Source organism: Thamnophis elegans, chromosome 1 (genome assembly GCF_009769535.1).
Source record: "Thamnophis elegans isolate rThaEle1 chromosome 1, rThaEle1.pri, whole genome shotgun sequence".
In the NCBI taxonomy this organism is placed as follows: Eukaryota; Metazoa; Chordata; class Lepidosauria; order Squamata; family Colubridae; genus Thamnophis; species Thamnophis elegans.
The window spans coordinates 158,057,131-158,070,495 of record NC_045541.1 but is presented as its reverse complement, the minus strand read 5'-3'; the positions used below and the strand labels follow the sequence as shown (position 1 = coordinate 158,070,495).

The following is a 13,365-nucleotide window of genomic DNA, read 5'->3' as shown; positions in this document are numbered from 1 at the left end:
CCCCCCGACTTCCCAGAACCAATACAGGGTATAAATCTTTAACAAAGATATTCTAAAATAAACTTTAAAAAAAAGTTACGCTTTTTCTAAAGATATTTTTAGTATAGTTAAAAAGAATATAATCAGGTTTTGGAGCACCTTATAGAAGTGATGAAAATGATACTCTATATGTGAAGCATTTTGAAATACACAGAAATATGGGGAAGAGAATCTGTACAATGCTAGCATCCAAAATCAATATATACAAGAAATAGAAATATCTGGTCATTGGGCTGTAATGTGGTCACTACATATAGAGTCTTCCAGGCAAATCAAGAAACTTTTTTAAGAATTTGGATGGGTTCGTCAATGAGAAGTTCTGCTTCAGTTCCAACTGGCTCTCACTTATTATTTGAATGTAATTTTGATTCAGCTTTGAAAAAATTACTCCCACAATGACAAATGTGACTTTTGCTCCTCTCACTCATTATTTGAACATATTTCTTGGTTTGGCCTCACTAGAGAGGACTGCTTCCACAAAGCATTTCAACTCTCGTTACTATTTCCTTGTTTTATTTAATTTATTCATTAAAAGTCTGAAACACCAAATGCCTCAGAGAGAAGGGAGGGTTGTGGGATTGTTGTTAGTCTTCTCTCTCTTTCTCTTTCTCTCTCTCTCTCTCCCTCCCTCCCTCCCCCCCCCCTCTCTCTCTCTCTCTCTCTCTCTCTCTTTCTCTCTCTCTTTCTCTTTGGAACATCGCACGTGCCACTTCACTTTACTTGTCATATGACAATAACCATATTTATATTGCAGGATCTGATCTGGGTGGGTCACTGGAACCAGAAGTTTTGTCTTGCAAGCTTTCAGACTCATGCTAGCTAGAGAGAAGTTCCCTGAAGATGGGCTCACTTCCGAAAGCTCAGAAGACAAAACCTCTGGTCCCGGTGACTGACCCAGGTTGGATCCTGCAACATTATCCTAGGACACGTATATTCACCTTCATTCACCATATTTCAGGGGTGGTATATTCAGCCGGTTTGTACCAGTTCACCCAAACTGCAGGTGGGTCGGCCCCAGCTCCAAAACGTCCTATGTAGCATTGTTTTCAACGCTGCACACATGTGTGCACACCCCGCAAGCGAGCAAAGCGCATGCAAGGAAGGCAACACACATGCGCAGAAGGCGCGCACACTCACAGTTGCAAAGCAGTGGTAAATCGAAGTGAATCTCACCACTGTCATATTTATATATCTGATGCAGAAACACTGGCAGGTATGAAGACATTATGAAAGCATTCCTTTCATGAGGCTTTTTCACCTGAGATGCTACCATCAACATTACAAATGAGTCCTGTTCCTGAAAAACAATTGGAGAATTCTCCTTTCTTTGGAGTTACAGTCCACCCCAGTGTCTCTGCCCTAAACTGAGTGGAGAATTTTGGAAAGCAATTTGGGGCCAACTCTGATTACTTCTCATACTAGGTATGAGAAAATCAGCCTTGCATGTAGCATACTTTTGTAGCTTAAATACATAGGATTAATTAATCCAAGGGAGACGCTGATTCAATGACTTCATGTCTTGCAAGCTCCACTGAAATGACTAGGAATTGCACAAGAGCATGAAGCTTTTCTTTTTGAGGGTGGGGGAGATGTATGCAAGAGAAATGCCCCCCTTGACTGTGCTGCTATCTTTGTCCATTTCTTTTCCACAATAACACATGTATTTTTAAAGAGAGGAATGTGAATTTTTTTTGGAAACCGGACAAATACCAAAAGCCGAGGGGGAGGTGGGGGCAGACTAACAGAGCTGCTTCCAGTTCCATGGAGAACTAAGGGATGGAGTGGGAGTAAATGAGCGCTCAGTGAGCTAAACACCTTTTTTTTTTCTTCTTTTGGTCAGAAAGTAGTTTTGCAAGAGCAAGTTGGTGTGGGGGAGCGTGGGTGTGCAAGCCCGCGTGCATGCATATTTGCTTTTGCCTGAGGCTCTGATCTGGTCTCTCCACCTGCGCTCTCCGGGGAGATGAGGCTTCTGGCAACCTTTCCACCTCGGTTTTTATTGGTTTCCACTAAGCTGCCCTCTTGGAGGCTTGGGGAGCTCCAGTAATGAAAAACAACAAGTGCTGCATCATTTTCAGCCTTCTTTTCTCATCCTCCCCCACCAAGTATGTATGTGTATTTATTTTTCATTGGAAGTTTCATTGGGAGTATATTGAGAGGCTGAAGACAGCAGGCAAGCAGAGGGAAAGGTTGCACTGAGCCTTTGATTCTACTCTAAATGGCGGGTGTAACCTCAGCCTTGTCTGCCAGGCACTCTTTGTGAGCCATGCCCGAGTCTCCTATGAAGATCAAACTTTGCCCAGATGTTCCAAGTGCAGCTGAGGATCTGCATAGAGCCATGGTGTTACTGTTTCCCTAATTAAAGTGGTAAAGCACAGGGCTCATGTTCCCCAGATGTGTTGGGATGGCAGTTCTACAAGTCACTAGCTTAGGGAAGTCTTCTAAATCATAATTCTGGGGGGAAACAGGTGGTTTAAATGATGGTGACATTCAACGATCTTTGATATGTCTTACAATTTTATCCAGGCCCAAGGAGGAGAGCATCTAAATCCAGATAAGAGACTCCGCGCTGAATCTGGCATCTTTAAATAATATCATTTCTTTCATTCTTCTCCAGGGCTATCATACATGGAATTAGAACAAGATAAACTTATGCTTCCATTCCAAGCTGGTCTTTGAGGAGCTTAGCTAATGTGGTAGATATGGCTGTTTTCTCTGTCGAGTTATCTCCAGCATCTGGAATATGCTGCTTCCCTATATGGAAATTCTATTTGGGTCTTATGGTCAATAGCCTTCAATTATCAAATGCTCTTCATCTTTCTACAGCTGTAATTCTAATCGCATTTTACACCAACGTGTTGTGTATCTCACTGGTTTTCTTCATAAATGTGCTGGAAATCGACTCAAAATGTAACTCCTAAACAATAGCCTCTCTCTTTCTTTTCCTGGCTCCTGCAGAAACCTGAAAAAGATGGGCTGCTTTAACAATTAAGGGAGGGATGCCACACTCCCATTAGAGCCAAAACTCTTCTTGGGAATCATTTTCAAAGCAAGTCCTTCCTTAGCCATTTCGTTGCTTTCATCTGATCTGATCTTTAATTGCTCTTCACTATTTTTCAGCTGGCTTTCTAGATCCACCAATATCTCCTCTGTAAGGTAAAGGTAAAGGCTCCCCTCACACATGCATGCTAATCATTCCCGACTCTAGGGGGCAGTGCCGAAGAGCCAGCGCTGTCCGAAGACATCTCCATGGTCATGTGGCCGGCATGACAAAACACCGAAGATGCACGGAACGCTGTTACCTTCCCACCAATGGTGGTTCCTATTTTTCTACTTGCATTTTTACGTGCTTTCAAACTGCTAAGTTGGCAGAAGCTGGGACAAGTAACAGGAGCTCACTCCATTACGGGGCACTAGGGATTCGAACCGCCAAACTGCTGACCTTTCTGATCGACAAGCTCAGCATCTTAGCCACTGAGGCACTGCGTCCCTATATCTCCTCTGTACCTCCCCATTATTATTATTATTTATTTATTTATTACATTTATTTGCTACCCATCTCGTATTAAACCAACATAGCCTATTACAAACAGGAAGAACTTAATTAAATAGGGGAGGAAATGAGAAAGGAGAAGGGAAGCACATTTTAACAAGGGAGGATATTTTGTATTTCAGTTACATATACTACAACAATTACATCGCAGCTTTCAAGGTCTTCAGAAAAGGTGAGTTTGGAGAAGGGCATCAAGTTTTAGGAAGGACATGAATAAATACGATGGGTCCATGAGGCAATTCCAGGCACAAGAGGCAGCAGAAAGCCTGGGTAGGTCATTTCAGGAACCCAGCAATGTTTGGATAGCTGAGGGTAGTAGAGCAGGATGACTGAAGGTCACCAGAAGGCATTCATCAGATCATAAGGGCAGAGAGACAAGCAAGGAGGAGGCCCTGGAGGGTTTTTGAAAATGAGATTATACTGCTTGACTAAGCCCTGGAAGAAAGTGAATGAGGAAAATTATAGTATATTGTATTTGTATTGGAATAAGGCCAATGGTGAAATTCATTTTTTTTTTAACTACCAATTCTGTGGGTGTGGCTTGATGGGTGTGGTGTAGCATGGTGGGCATGGCTTGGTAGACGCGGCAGAGGAAGGATACTGCAAAATCTCCATTCCCAACCCATTTCTGGGGCCAGTCAGAGGTGGCATTTGCCGGTTCTCTGAACTACTCAAAATTTCCGCTATTGGTTCGCCAGAACCTGCTGTGTTTCATCCCTGCATAAGCCATAGCTCACCTTTTTCTGAAAGGTAGCTTATATGAAGACTTTCATTCATTTTATTCCCATAATAAACCTGCAAGTTAGGTTGCCCGAGACATAATGATTAGCCAATGTCATCCAATGAGCTTCCTATGACTGAGGGTAGACTGGAACCTTCCTCTCCTGGGCCTTGTCCAACACCACAAGCACTAACCACACTGGCTTTCTGGAGCATTGAGACCACCACCTAACTTGTTGCCAGTCTTTGAGGAGAAGGAACCCGCAAATTGTATTCATGGTTACTAATACATGAGAACAAAACCCACAAGCAGATCTCCTGCAAGTTGTGCAAAGGTTCAATCACTTTTATGGCTTGTTTCCTGAAAGAGGTCTTCTGACCAACCCTTGATGAAGAAGGATTCCTAGCTGTGGATAGTGCTTACAGCATTGAGAACACAGCAAGGGACGCTGGGTCCCTCAAACGTCCTTCCTGAAGCAGCTTCTTCTCATTTGCTCACTTGGAGCAAACTCTACCCATCGTAGAGGTATTTTGGATCTCACCTGCTATCATTTAAGAAGGAAAAGTCAAACCCCAAACATCCATTTGGCTTCTAATTCATATTTAACTCTTTTGACATCCCCCCCTTTCTTTCTTAAGATGTCATAATTGCCAGATATGATCTTCAAAGACTTCTCCAAGCTTTGAAGGGAGCTAAAGTGCTTTCCCAGTCACTTTTTTCCTTCCAAAATGTTAATACTTTTCAACCCGAGGGCTAGGAGCAAGAGAGGGTTAAAATAAAGGAATAAAATAGAGGAACAAATCCTCCAGGGCTCAGCATTGTTCCCCAACCCCCCAAAGAAAACCTTTAAGCTTCTTTTCAAATGCATCTCTCTGTCTCTCTCTGTCTCTGTCTCTGTCTCTCTCTCCCTCCCTCTCCCTCCCCCTTACCCTCTCTCCCTTTCCTTAGTACATTTCACATGGTTAGCAAGTCAGGTACTCCTTCTCTGATGGGTGGGAGAAATTTAAGGTAGCTGACCAGCCTGTTTGTTGGTGACTGCTCTTGTTATTGTCTGCAGGATTGATGACAGAGCCTGCCTCAACACCAATTGCCATGTTTCTAAGGCTCAGTTTTTAAGGAGTCTGAAAAGTTTGAAGTATATGTAGAACATCCTGCTGTCTACGTCCTTCAATCACCATAATCAGTTCATCACCGTAATGACTACCAGTATCTAATAGATCTGTCCCAGGAAATGGATCTCTATTTACATCACTCTTCCTCAATGGGGTGGCCTTCAGAGTTTCTAGGACTGCAAATCCCAGAATTCCTACCCAGGCAATGGGAAGCCATCACATTGGGCAAGGGCCATGCACACTTGATGGAAAAGGGGTAGAAAGAACATTTTTTAAAAGATGAACAGCAACAAGAGGAAACTAAGGTGAGCAGATCTTTTAAAAAGTGGTCAAAGTTTACAGGATACAGCTCATCTCAGCCTTGTCTCCACTTAGGTCTAGAAAGTTGGATTGATTTTATAAACTAGGACTCTGTAAACTATGGGTCAGCAATCTCAGGTGTGAGACTGTTGCAGTCTTACGTTCAGGAACAGAGGATTTAGGGGGTCTGCTGTCAATCAAGGAAAAAGCATTCCCCAAATGGGTGGGGAAATTGAGTGTCCTTCCAATGTTTTTTGACTGCCAGCCAGTAGAATCCAGTAGAGAACTGCCCTAATGCCACTTGCTGGGATAGTCCATTGGAATAGAAAGGGCTTCTTTTGGTGGTTATCCTGGCCCTTGTCCACCAATCTCAAGACTGTAGATCCATGTGCAGTGATCTCATATTAAACACTTTGGGGACTTATTTTTTTTTAAATGGATTTAAAAAAAAAAAAAAAAAGTAAACACCCTCCCAGAGTTGATTACAAGTACATACATGCATGGTAGCAGGACCAGAAAAACAAACTAAAAAGATAGTCCAACTGCGACCATTCCCTGCCAAAGACTGGGATGTCACAAAAAGCTTTGTTTACAGAGGTGTGGCTGATCAGTCAAAGTAACAATTAAATCCAGCTATCTTCCTTTAAAAAAACAAGCCCTAAAAACTCAAGTAAAAGAGGTGGGTAGAGGGAAGGTTATATGGAGATGAAGCAGAGAAACCTGATCATTCCCCCAAATTACACCTACAAAAGGTTGGGGGACAGACCAGTCCAGGTAGTTGGCAATTAAGACAAGTTTAAAAACAGGGGGGGGCCCTGAGGGGAGGGAATGACTCCATATTCTTTCAACTGCCAGAAGGAAAAGCCAGGACATTGATAACTCGGCAACCCCAGCATGGTCCTCTCTGGATAGTAACAAAAAATAATAATAAAAATAAAAATAATTTTATAAAATCTATTGGCTTTACCTTTAAAATAATGACTCGTTTTATTTTATTTTTTATATTTTAATATGTCGTTATAAATATATCTTGCCAAAATATATGATTATTATTGTCAAAACATTTGCACATAAATAAGGTCAAGGAGAACAGATCAAGGGAGTTGTAGTTGTTACCGCGAGAAAGAGGCTGATCAGGTTTGGCTTCCTCTGTGAAATCAAAGGCCATTCCCCCCACCCACCCAACCTCCCTTCATCCCGGGCACATTTTGGCCAGACTGGCTGGGAGGTGGCAAGTGGAAGAGACACGGAGAACTCATTCCCCCCCCCTCCCATTCTTTAACGACAGCCGCATCCCTCTACCACCATTTCCTGGTAGTTCTTGAGAACAACTTTATCGTACTCATCCAAATAGAGCATGGAGATGGCGCTCAGCTCTGTGGGGACACAGCAGGCTTTGGGAATGCTGGAGTTGACGGAATTCACCAGAGTCTGCACAATGGCATGGTTAGTAGAGTTGAGGTGGTCAGCCAAAGGGAAGGGGCAATCCCCGTGGCAATAGAACGCTTGGTAGCCTGGGGGGGCCACAATCCAGTCATTCCAGCCCACGTCACTGAAATCCACGTACAGGGCATGGCGGCGACAATTCTTCTTGCTCTTGCGTGGCCGCTGGTGAGGATGCTTAGGGCTGCGTTTGGTCCTCCGGGTGAGCAGTGACTGGCCCCTGCCATCGTGGCTGAAGGTGACCAGGAGAGGCCGGAGGTGAGCCCATTCAGCATCCTCCAGATGGTCTCCTTGAGGTAAAGAGCGGCTAATCCGGACATGTTTGCCCTGGTGAGTCTGCGTGGGGTAGAGGTGGACGACCTCCACTGCCAGCCCGTGGTTGGGCTGGCCACCTGCGGTCCATCGGATGACTGCGGGGCTCACATCAAAGCTTTCCCAGCGGCTCACATTGTGATGCACCAGGCGTGTGTCCAGCAGTCTGGTGACCAAGTCCCCCCCTTGCAGGGGCTTCATCACCTCATAAATGTTGATCCGGTAGAAGCCTTTCTCCCAAGCCTCAGTGGTCGCCAAGGCTTCCTCTTCATTGATTTTCTGCCGAAAGAGTCTCAGCTCTGCAGAAGAGACGGGCTCAGTGGGAGGCACACTGCTGAGGTTGAAAAAGAAGTGGAAGCGAGTGGGTTGATTCCATGGGTTGGCCACGTGTTCCAGGTGTTCTGGAGGAAGGAAGAGACAGAGCGAGAGAGACAGAGACAGAGAGAGATGCACAAAGGGGAAGAGGTTAGGTTGATGCACCAAGGAGAAGATGCAGTTTTGCAAGCCCAGGCAATTATAGACATTATATTAGTGATAGGATAACACCGTGGGAATGTGATTTCCCTGCTGTTGTGCACCAAGATGGAAAGGATGCCCCCTCCCTTGAAGAATATTTCCCATGCCCCCATTTTCATGGATTTCATTTGCTTTAACAGAATAACAGAGTTGGAAGGGACCTTGGAAGTCTTCTAACTTCAACCCCCCTGCTCAAGCAGGAGACCCTACACCATTTCAGACAAATGGCTGTCCAATCTCTTCTTAAAAACCTCCAGTGTTGGAGCACCCACGACTTCTGGAGGCAAGCTGTTCCACTGATTAATTGTTCTAACTGTCAGGAAGTGCCAAGCCGCGGCCCATGATACATGTCAGGGGTATCCCATGGGGTTTGCCAACAAGGCAAGTAAGTCATGGGAAAGTCCTGCTGAGATTTAGCATATGAGTTTCAGCATAGAGTAGCCTTCTCAGCTGGATCTCAGAGATGATTTCCTGGGAAATTAAGCCAACGAAAAGAACATTGCAAGCTATATTTCAATGAACGTTTAGTTGGAACTTAATCCCGGTGAAATCAGTGGGGCTTCTATCAGCATTATCATGCAGCAGCCAGGATGCTCCAAGGGGATACTGAGGCAAAATCTTGGATGCTCCGAACCAGATAAACTTGCCCAAATAAACCTGGCAGCATCCTTTGCTTTGGTCCTACCTCAGTAACAATCTGCAGGGGTGCTGCCAAAGTTCAGCCAGGGTGCCTAGTCATGCCCTCTGGCCAAACCTGTGAGCGCATCTCCTTTGTCCTAATTGTATCATAATTCATTCTTGTATTTATAAAATGCCAGGCACGTGCTCAGCCCTGGACACCATCAAAAGAAAAATGGACTGTGCCCCATGGAGGGTGGGGGAGAAGAAAAAGCAGAAATTGTGTCACATCTTTTAAGAAATAACAAAAGCGTAACCCTTCCCAGGACTGTTTCAACAACCCCCCCTCCCCAACCTCTGCCTATCTTTTGAAATAAGCTCTTCTCACTAATCCCTAAATTTCAAGGTTTTTTTCAGAAGCTACAGTAAGAGACAGATGCAGCTCATGGGATGGTGGTTGGATAAGACTAAATAGATCTCTTCTGAAAGGGAAAATCAGATTGCAAAAAATATTTCTCTAATGAAACATGCAGACTTCTTCTTAAAAACTCCATGTGGGTTTTCTTTTTAATTCTTTGAAATAGATTCACTTACAAGACATACCAGTTAGTTCACAAAATCCAGACTGGCAAAAATACAATCCTGAACAAGCAAATTTACACCATGGACTTTTTTTTAGGGAGTAGGAGACCCGAGACAAAACTCATGCTAGGAAATATTGGGGGGGTGGTTCCAATTATAACACCCCTCCCTTCTTTCTAGTCATTCACATTGGTCATTAAAAAGGAGAATGTATGGACGCACACACACCCCCAAAAAACCCAACAACGAATGAGTGGGGAAAGTTTTATTTAAAGTTGGAATGGAGGGCAACAATAATTCCTACATAAGGTCCTAAGGAGCAGGGATGGGGGAGCGGGTAACAATCCAGTGCAACCAGCGTGAAATCTGGAATATCACTGCTGTGATCTGATGGAATATGTTGTTAGAGCTGCATGCGCAGGATGTGAGTGCTGACACTCTCACTTTGTCCCTTGCATGCATGCACGCACACACACGCACGCACACACATGCACACGCGCACATACACACAGAGGGAGGGAGGGAGAAAGGGAGGGAGAAAGAGAAAGAAAGAGAGAGGGGGGGGGAGAGAGAAGGAGACAGAGAATGTGCTCTACCCAAGCTATGAAACCAATGATAATTATTCGGTAATCGGAATAATTGCTATTTTTATTACTATGCCAGTTCTATCTGGATGCATTCTCAGTTGTGCAAGGGTGGCTTTCCATAGCTTTCTGTTTCTTATTAAAGCCCCGGGGACCCCCTGATAACTGCTAAGACAGCAGGACAAGCACTGCAGGCTGTTATTTCATAGACAAAATGCTTTTTTAAAAAAAATCAAGAACAGTGCATTAAATATCCTACAAAGCAAGCCCTCCCTTTTCTGGTGACTGTTAAATAGGAAGAAATAAAAGGAAGTGGGACCCTCGTCCTATGCCCTCCTTTTCCCAGGACAGCCCGATTCTAGAATATATCTCTGAAAAAGCAAACTTTCCGTTTAAATCTACCGCATCCAAAATGCAAATTTCTAGAAAGATAGCAAAATATCAGGAGGGGGGGGAGGTAAATAAATCTGCCTACCTGACCCTCCAGTCAAATTCCCAGTTGAGGAAGCTTCCAAAAAGCTTCTTTCTGCAGCCTACTTTTCCTATGCTAGTCCATTGAGTTTGGGGGAGCTTGTAAGGGGATCCTTCAGTTGCTACTTTGGTCAGATTCTCTCCCCCCCCCCAATCTTATTACTCCGAAGAGGCAATTCTGAAATCCCATCGCTTGTCCCTTTAATGCAACACCTGAACCCACCTAACTCCTCATCTTGCAACGCACCTTCATGGTGAAAGCTTCTCACAGTGTTGGCACGGCTGGTCGATTTCTCGGGATATTGGAGGTTGAGATCTTGGAGATTTTCCTCCTCGTCCCCAGACTGGAGGCGATAGAGATCCATCATGTAAGAGGGGACGATGGCTGTTTTGCTGGGCTGTGGCCGCCGGCGCAGCCCAAACATCTGGAGGAGGGTGGCCTCGAACCCACGCAAGAGTTCATGGTTTGGGAACAGACGGTGTGCAGTTCCTGAGGCTGCGTCTCCGTCTCCTCCTCCTCGCTGCTGCTGCTGCTGCTGTTGATGCAAACCCGCAGCCACCTTCTTCTTCCCAGTCTCAGCAGGTATCAAACTGGCCCGGTTGGAACCTCCTAGGATCACTTGGCACAATAGAATGACCATCAGCATTCGGCTACCAGGCGTCATGGTGTCTCTGGGGGGGTAGAAATGTAGAGGCGGCAGGAAGCAGGGAAGGAAGGGAGGAGAAAAGGAATCAGAGCAAGCAAACAAGGTTGGTGAAAAAATTTAAAATATATATATTTTATTTTCCTATCCTTTGTGGGGGGGGGTGCAAACAACAGGGGTTTTTTTTTTGTTTTTAAGAAAAGAAGTGGCTACTCAAACTTTGGGCAGAATGCCTTTATGTCCCCCATCAAATGAATCCCCACCTCTTTTTTCCCACTCTTCTTGTTTCTATCTGACTATGCGGGCTAAAAACGCGATTGTGCTGGAAGAAGTTCTCAAGGGAACGCTTCCATTCAAATCCATCTCCGTGGAAGAACTGTGCCGCCGCCACCACCACCCAGCCACCCTCCCCAGGTAGAAAACTCAAGGCACTCCTCGCCCGGAGTTGCCCCCGTTTGCAATGCGGAGAGGGAAAAAACACGCGGGACAGGAGCTGCGGGTCGGACGCTTCGGGTCATTGTTAATAACCCTCCCCGTCGGCGCAGAAGCGCTTTTCCATCGGACGGTGTTTCGGGGCTTTATAACCTTCCCGGGTCGTAGACGCTAACCACTAGGACTTGCCAACTCCCAAGGAGCGCTCCTGATCCAGCGCTTTGTGATCGCAGAGGGAGGGGAAAGCGGGGGGGGGGGGAGAGAGCGGATAAGGATGCCCCCCCTCCCCGCAGAACCCTTAAAGGGCTTTTTTTTTTTTTACCTTTTGGGAGGATGGAAAGAGGTTTAATCTATTGGAATAAGTAAAGCGCGGCGCTGCTATCCATGTTTACTCGGAAATAAAACTCGGTTCGAGAGAGTTTGTTAGGTTCGAGGAAGCGGGCGTTAAGTCTGCAGCCCGAACCGCTTCGCAGCGACTTGTTTTTCAGGTGCCGAAGAAATCAATTACAGAAATGGAAAATCCACAAGGAAGGAGTTCGCTTTTCTCTCTCTCTCTCCCTCTCTCTTTCTTTCTCTCCCTCCCGCTCTATCTCTTTCTTTCCCTCTTTTCCTCCCTCCCTCCCTCTTTCTTTCTCTCCCCCCTCTCTCTCTCTCTCTCTTTCTTTTTCTCTTTCCCTCCCTCCCTCTCTCTCCCTCTCTCTTTCTTCTCTCCCTCTCTTTCTTTCTCTCTTTTCTTCCTTCCCTCCCTTTCTCCCCCCCTCTCTCTCCCCTCTCTCCCTCTCTTACACATACGCGCGCACACACACTCTTCGGATCGTTTCTAGCCTTAAAATGACCCTTATGCTTTACATCAAAACCACAAGGGGGGAAAAACACGAAAGCGCTACTCACTGACAGAGAGCAAGGCATACAAAAACAGTCCATGGTTCTTGACAGCCAGCGTGAAACACGACTCGTGGGGGGAAAAAACTCGCCGCGCAGGGAAATCCGGAGTCCGCTTGAGGGAAAAGAGAAGAAAATCGCCCTTAGCTTGCTGCTGCTGCTGCCGCCGCCGCCGCCGCTCTAGCTATTGCGGATCGCTTCTCTGAAGTGCGGAGAGGAACGATCGCTGGGACCTGATGCTCCGGAGTGGCTCCTGGAAAATGAATATATTTGAATATAATGAACACCCCCCCCCCCGACAGGCCGCTGCTTTTCTTCCAGCTCCAGGGAGTGTCACGTGGGCTGGAGAAGTCACTCCTCGCACCGGCCTGTCCATCAGCGCAGCACAAGCAAAGCACCGCCCCTCCCCCCCCCCTCTCCCGTACTGGGATTTGCAAGTGGATGTCCCACCCCCTTGGCCTCTGTCAATCTCTTCGTAACTCACTTTTTTTTCTTTAAAAGGCACGATCTTCTGCAAGATTGGCTTTAACCTGAGTGGGTCTTCCAGCTGGGATGATCTGGAGGGCATCAGGTTAGGGGAAAGTTACACAACCCATGTGGGATGCCTGTAAGGTCAAGGAAGAGTTTGCGGGTGTATACATGGGCTGTCACGCATCACCCCAATTCTTCTCACCTTATCTGGTGCTGATTGGGTGCCCGCCAAAGAATGCAGCTCAGACCTTGGACTGCTGCTCCTCAGGGTCCAATGAGAATCTATCAGGAAATCTTGCAATTTCCCCAAGAATAGTGTCACATTTATTTAGCCAAATATAACTCCAAGCTTAGTTACAAAGGAGCAGCCGTTATGCTCAGTAAATATAGAGTTTCAAATTCTTGTGGTACGTGGGAAGTTCTTACACTTACTAATTTATGAGGTCACAAAGGCACACAATCTCCTCTCCGATTGTCTGCACTTCCCTACATCTCATTCTTCGAATCCGAGGGAAATAGTCATGAAAGCAGTTTAATTTTACCTGTCTGCAATATGCATGAAGAATTCGGAAAAGCTATTTGTGCACCGTTCTACTAAATGCTCTTTCTCTCTCACTCACAGACACACACACACAGATGCACGCACCCTAAACATACACACATTGGGATCTAGTGGAAGCTTAATCCA

General features: G+C 45.6%; 1 protein-coding gene across 1 annotated transcript; it reads right to left on the bottom strand.

Moving 5' to 3' along the window:
- Positions 1 to 6,737: 6,737 nt before the first annotated feature.
- On the bottom strand, positions 6,738 to 12,522 carry BMP4 (bone morphogenetic protein 4). The gene is made up of 3 exons (XM_032236471.1): positions 12,216 to 12,522; positions 10,496 to 10,920; positions 6,738 to 7,878 (listed from the first exon to the last, which is right to left on the bottom strand). The coding sequence occupies exons 2-3, from the start codon at positions 10,911 to 10,913 to the stop codon at positions 7,001 to 7,003; spliced, it is 1,296 nt and encodes a 431-aa protein (XP_032092362.1). The 5' UTR covers positions 10,914 to 10,920; positions 12,216 to 12,522; the 3' UTR covers positions 6,738 to 7,000.
- Between the last annotated feature and the right edge of the window lie 843 nt (positions 12,523 to 13,365).

What these genes read in the sequence shown, in the direction of transcription:
- BMP4 (XM_032236471.1), bottom strand. Translation starts at nt 10,913, where the DNA reads ATGACGCCTGGTAGCCGAATGCTGATGGTCATTCTATTGTGCCAAGTG. An exon ending in GAGAAGCTTTCACCATGAAG is followed by an intron (nt 7,879 to 10,495) that starts GTGCGTTGCAAG and finishes TCCTTCCTCCAG; the next exon opens with AACACCTGGAACACGTGGCC.